General features: G+C 37.7%; 1 protein-coding gene across 1 annotated transcript; it reads left to right on the top strand.

Annotated features, from left to right (window-relative positions):
• The first annotated feature begins 2,609 nt into the window (after nt 1-2,609).
• Nucleotides 2,610-5,684, top strand: LOC113780268. Its single transcript, XM_027326082.1, has one exon. It carries the CDS (start codon nt 2,610-2,612, stop codon nt 5,682-5,684), a length of 3,075 nt encoding a protein of 1,024 aa, XP_027181883.1.
• The last annotated feature ends 1,053 nt before the right edge of the window (nt 5,685-6,737 follow it).

The raw sequence follows: 6,737 nt of genomic DNA, 5'->3' as shown, positions 1-6,737 counted from the left end.
GGTTATCTTTATTATAGTTTTAGAGAAAAGTTTGTTTTTTTTTATTTTGGTATATAATTTTTAATTTTTGAAATATTATCAAAGTAACATTTTTGAAATTTACAAAAAAAATCCTATATTTTTAAAAACAATTAGTCGTATTAATGCAAGCTAATACGAAGCGCACAATTGATTTATACTTATAATCAATATTTCTGTAGATATATATATTTTGCAAAAAATGAATATATATATATATATATAAAAGGGCACACAATTAATTATCACTTTGTATTGACCGCATTTATGTTATGTTACTTAATCTTAAAATGCAAAACCTTTAAATTAATAATTCAGTAGTTAACAAATATTATGGAAGTTACATTTTTTAAATAGAGGGGAATTATCCTATATTTTAAAAACCATTGGTTGTATTAATGGAAGCTAATACAAAGTGGCACAATTGATTTATTTTTATTAGATACACACAAAATTTCTGTCGATATATATTCTCTAGAAAATCATTATTTTTGTCGACATATATATTTTGGAGAAAATGAATATATATATATATAAGGCACACAAATAGGATGCAACAATATATATATAGATTTGTATAGCCCAAAAAATCCGCATCTGCATTAAGGAATGTAAGGTAGCGGCTGCACAGCTGCAACAAACAAAAGCAAAGAATCAATAATTAAGAGAGAATATCATCTAAGCAACATCTATATTTTTAAAGCAAGCATAGAGGGAAATAGAGGGAAACTATCCTATATTTTTTAAAGCAAGCATCTAATTAATCGTCATTTTTATAGAGAATAAAAGTGATGTCCTAAAGAAATACTGTCAAATTAACATTTTTGAAATAGAGGGAAATTATCCTATATTTTTCAAAATAGGCATGTAATTAATCATCAGTTTTATAGAGAAGCATCCATTTTTATTCGTTTATAGACAAGTATCTAATTAACTATCACTTTGTATTCACTACATCTATGTTACATCACTCAATCTTAAAATGTAAAAGCTTTAAGCTAATAATTAAATAATTAACAAATATTGTTGAAGTAGCATTTTTATAACAATGTAAGCAAATACAAAGTGACACAATTGATTTATATTTATTAGACACAGAGGAAATTTTCGTCCATATATTTATTTTGTTGAGAAAATGAATATGTTTATAGACACAAATTTTCGTCCATATATTTATCTTGCCAAGAAAATCAATATTTTTATCGATATATAAATTTTGCAAAAAATTAATATATATAAAAATGGACACAACTAATATATCTAGATTTGTATAGCCAAAAAAATTTGCGCGTTCATCGGGGAATTGAAGGTAGTAGCTGCGGGCCTAACAAACAAAAGCAAAGAAACAATAATAAAGAGATATGACAGGTTAAAGACCACAAAGTGCAAATTTGAGATATTAATTACAAAGAAACCAGGACAAAAGGGCATAATCAGAATATAAGGTGCAGACAATCAACTCCACAACCGGCTCAAAAGACACAAAAGTTCAAAATCAGCCACACAATTGCATTGAAACCAGGAAAATTAACTGTAGATGGAGCTCTGCAGCTTTATGTGGTTTAAGAAAGATAAGATAACACTTATTATATGTTAATACGAAGCGGTATAGTTGATTTATATTTATTAGATATGCATAGAATTTTTGTTCATTTATATATATTACATACACAGGATTTTCATTTATTTGCATGTTAATACAAAGTAGTACAATTGATTTATATTGATTAGATACACATAGAATTTTCATTGATTTGTATATATCACATTGATTGATCTATAAGGAAAATTTAAATTATGATTATTTGATATGAATAACACTTATTATATGCTAATATGAAGCGGTACAATTGATTTATATTTATTAGATACACATAGAATTTTGTTCATTTGTATATATTACATACATATAGGATTTTCATTGGTTTGCATGTTAATACAAAGTAGTACAATTGATTTATATTGATTAGATACACATAGAGTTTTCATTAATTTGTATATATTAGATACACACAGAATTTTCACTAATTTGTATATTTTTTAGAAAATTTTAGAAAATCAATATTTTGGTCAATATACACATTTTGGAGAGAGCTAATAAATATAAAAGGATACGGAAAATTATAAACATAAAAACGCAGACAAAGAAAGTGACTGAAAACCACAGAGCTCTAGCTTAGTGGCCACCACCACTCTTGGTGGGGTGCCCTGACCTCTGTCAGGCTGCTAACCAGGCCTTCAAACGAATAAAGGCCCAATTTGGGCATTAGTTAGTTAGTCATCAGAATTAAGAAAACGGTGTCGTTCCAATTTGTATTTCAGGTAGTTAGTTAGTAGCTGTCAGGTTGTTAGAGTTGGTTAAAGGGTGGGTCCCACTGGATGAATGTAACAGAAAACGCTTGTTGAATTCATTTCCTCTTTCTGATTCTTTCTCTCTCTATTTTCTTCTCTCCTGCTTCACTCTGTGTTCTTCCCCAATTTCGTTGAACATCATCAAACCTTCAATCTAACTTCTACCATTCCAGAATCAGTCCTTAGTTCGTGACAATTGGCATCAGAGCAGTTGGTCCTTGGAATCTATACCACGCTCAATGGCCGAAAGCACCAGGTTCCGCACCATCGAAGAACAGGTGAGGAAACAAGAAGCTAAGCTTCAGGAACTCATGGAATCATTGCAGGAATCTAATTCTGAGCAACAGCAAATCAAGAAAGAATTGAAGATGGAGCTTGAAGAAAGCAACAGGCGGATGGAAAATCTGTTAGCAGGAATGGAGCAGAATCTCAACCAGGTCCTGGAGCAGAAATTCAGTGAGTTGCTACTTATGATGAACTCTGGGAGGGAGAAGGCAACTGAAGGAGGTAGCCGGATGGTAGATCAGCCACCACTTCTTCCAACTCCACCAGCTCATCAGAGGCTGCCAGTAGATTATGAGTCCCAGAGGATCTTCAAGAAGGATTGGAGTAAGTTTCAGATTCCAAATCCTCCTAAGATTGAATTGCAAATGTTTACTGGAGAAAATCCTAGGGAATGGTTAAGAAAATGTAACAAATACTTTCTCAATTACCAAGTTCCTAATGAACACAAGGTAGACGTAATTGAGATGTACTTAGAAGGCAGGGCTGACAGATGGTTTCAAGGAGTCAAAATGGAGAGAATTAAGCTTAGTTGGGAAGAATTTGGGGAACTACTCTGTCGCAGGTTTAATGACAGGTCTTGTAAGGATATAGTGGAAGAATTTAATAAGTTGCAGCAGTTAGGGAATATGGAGGATTATCAGGAGAAGTTCGAAGAGTTGAAGGCCTTGATGCTGATAAAGAATCGAAACTTGGATGAGAATTACTTCATTTCTAGCTTCATTAGTGGTCTGAAGGAGGAAATCAAGCCTATGATCAAGATGTTAAAACCTGTCACCCTGGCTGAAGCATTTGAATTGTCTCAGTGGCAGGAGTACTCATTGAAATTGCAGCACAAGAACTATAAGGAGAATGTCAAACCTCTGGGAGAAAACAGGTTAGGACTGACAAGGAGCACTGCAAACACTCAAGGAACTGCTGCCTATAAGGTACCATTCTACAACAGCCACAAATCTCCCAGGACAGGGAATTTGCAGGAAGGTACTAAGGATACTAGGAGACTTTCTGCACAGGAACTGCAGTTTAGGAGAAATAATGGATTGTGTTTCAAATGTGGAGAAAAATATGGGGTAGGACACCAGTGTAAGACTGGCCATGCGAACTGCATGATACTAGAAGAAGAGGACGAAGCCACATTTGAAGATGTTGTGGGGGAACAGGATGAACATACTGAAAATCAGACCATGGATATGTCCTTACATGCCTTATCTGAGGCCTTAAAAAGGAAAACCATAACACTCACAGGGGTTCTGAATGGAGAAGAGGTACTCATCCTAGTTGATACTGGGAGTTCTGACAGTTTTATTAGCAGTAAGTTGGTTATTGGGATGGATATCAAATACCAGTGGGTGGATCAACCTTTCTCTGTTATTATGGGAAATGGAACTAGTGTCACCAGCAATGCTGTGTGTCCTGGGGTGAAGTGGGGTATTAACCAACACCAATTCAGGTTCGATCTTAAGGCAATGGAATTGGGAGGCTGGGATATCATACTAGGTGTGGATTGGATGACACATTTCAGTCCCATCACATTTGACTTTCAACAGCTTAGGATCTCCTTGCACCATGAAGGAGAGGAAATTCATCTACATGGGCAGGCAGATAACTGTGATTTGGACCTGATCAGAGGCAAGGACTTGAGAACCTTCATTGAATACAAAAGACAGATGTGCATGGCCATGAGTTCTCAACAGAGTGAAGAGAACAGCACAGAGTCTATGCCCTTGGCAGTACAAGAACTGTTGCAGGATTATGAAGATATATTTCAGACACCCCACTCATTACCTCCAAGCAGAAATGTGGATCATGAGATACCTCTTAAACCAGATGCTCAACCATTCAAACTCAAACCTTACAGATATCCTCATTGCCACAAGGAGGAAATAGAGAGGCAGGTGACTGAGATGCTGCAGACGGGCATTGTCAAGCACAGCAACAGTCCATTTGCTTCTCCTGTGTTGCTGGTCAAGAAGAAGGAAGGCACCTGGAGGTTCTGTGTGGACTACAGAAAGCTGAACGAACTCACTGTCAAGGACAGATTTCCAATACCCAATGTAGATGAGTTGCTGGATGAATTAGCAGGATCTGTGTTCAAAACTAAACTGGATTTGACTGCAGGTTACCATCAGATCAAGGTCAAGCCACAGGACACTTACAAAACAGCCTTTCAAACCCACTGTGGTCACTTTGAATTCCTGGTAATGCCCTTTGGCCTCACCAATGCTCCTGCAACCTTCCAGTCATTGATGAACCAGGTATTCCAACCTTACCTGAGGAAATTTGTTCTAGTTTTCTTTGATGACATCTTAGTGTATAGCCCCACACTGGAGGAACACATCCAACATTTACGAGTTGTGATGAATATATTGAGGGATAACCAACTCTATGTGAAGAAATCCAAATGTACATTTGCTCAGAAGAGAGTAGACTATTTGGGGCATACCATTACTGACAAGGGAGTTACCATGGATGAATCCAAGGTGAGTAGTATCTTGCAATGGCCTGTGCCACAAACTGTCAAAGAGTTGAGGGGATTCCTGGGGTTAACTGGCTACTACAGGAGGTTTGTTAAGCACTATGGACAGGTGTGCAAGCCTCTGACTGAACTACTCAGAAAGGATAGCTTTGGATGGAACACAAAAGCACAGGAATCTTTTGAGCACTTGAAGAAGCTGATGTGTTCAGCTCCAGTTCTTGGATTACCAGAATTTAAGAAGGAATTTGTTGTTGAAACAGACGCCAGTAGAGGAGGAATTGGGGCAGTTTTGATGCAGGAAGGACACCCCATTGCTTTCCTGAGTAAGGCACTGTCTCCCAGGAACTTAGGCCTGTCAGTTTATGAGAAGGAACTCCTTGCCTTGGTAATGGCAGTCACAAAATGGAGACATTATCTGGTGGGAAACCACTTTGTTATTCGAACTGATCATCAATCTTTAAAATATTTGTTGGATCAAAAACTGAACACTGCTCTCCAGCATAAATGGATGACAAAGCTCATGGAACTGGATTATGCGATACAATACAAAAAATGAGCTGAGAATCAAGTTGCAGATGCCTTGTCTAGAAGATATATGGCTGTTTCAGGCCTTCCACTCAACTCCTGCCTGGCTATTACTGCTGTGAGACCAGGATGGATAGAAGAACTGCAGAAGATTTATGAAGCAGATGAACAGTGTCAAAACCTCATCGCCCAATTACTTTTGGATTCCACTATTCATCCTGATTACACACTGGTAGATGGAGTGCTGAGGTACCAAGGGAAAATCTATGTGGGAAATGCAGGTAACATCAGAAATCAGATTCTTCAAGTGCTTCATGCCTCAGCGTTAGGAGGGCATTCAGGACAGCATGGCTGTTGGCAGAAGGCCAGATCACTGTTCTACTGGCCAGGGATGAAACAGGAGGTGATCACCTTTGTAAGGAACTGTGACACTTGTCAAAGGAACAAATCTGAGAATGTGCCTTATCCTGGTCTGCTACAACCAATTCCAGTTCCTACACAGGCTTGGACTCACATTTCCATGGATTTCATAGAAAAACTGCCTAAGTCACAAGGTTTTGATACTATCCTGGTGGTAATCGATAGGTTCACTAAGTTTGGGCATTTTATTAGGCTCATGCATCCCTTCACTGCCAAGGTGGTTGCACAAGTTTTCTTGGACAATATATACAGGATGCATGGATTACCTGAGTCCATCATCACTGACAGAGATAGGACCTTCACCAGTGGTTTTTGGAAGGAACTATTTCGGGTAATGGGGACAGAACTACACTACACCTCCTCTTACCATCCTCAATCTGATGGGCAAAGTGAAAGGCTCAACCAGTGTGTGGAAAGCTACTTGAGGTGCATGACAGGAGAAATGCCCTCCCAGTGGAGCAAATGGTTGCCTATGGCTGAGTGGTGGTACAATTCTACCTATCACTCCAGCCTCAACATGACACCATTTGAAGCACTGTTTGGTTATAAACCAGTACCATTGCCATTAGGGCCTTATCTAGACTCTGTAGTGCCGGCAGCAACTAATATACTCCAGGAGAGAAACAGGATTTCTATCTGCATAAGGGACAACTTGATCAAGGCT

Source organism: Coffea eugenioides, chromosome 8 (genome assembly GCF_003713205.1).
Source record: "Coffea eugenioides isolate CCC68of chromosome 8, Ceug_1.0, whole genome shotgun sequence".
Lineage (NCBI taxonomy): Eukaryota > Viridiplantae > Streptophyta > Magnoliopsida > Gentianales > Rubiaceae > Coffea > Coffea eugenioides.
Note: the sequence above shows the minus strand (reverse complement) of the source record. Positions and strands in the feature narration are given on the sequence as shown.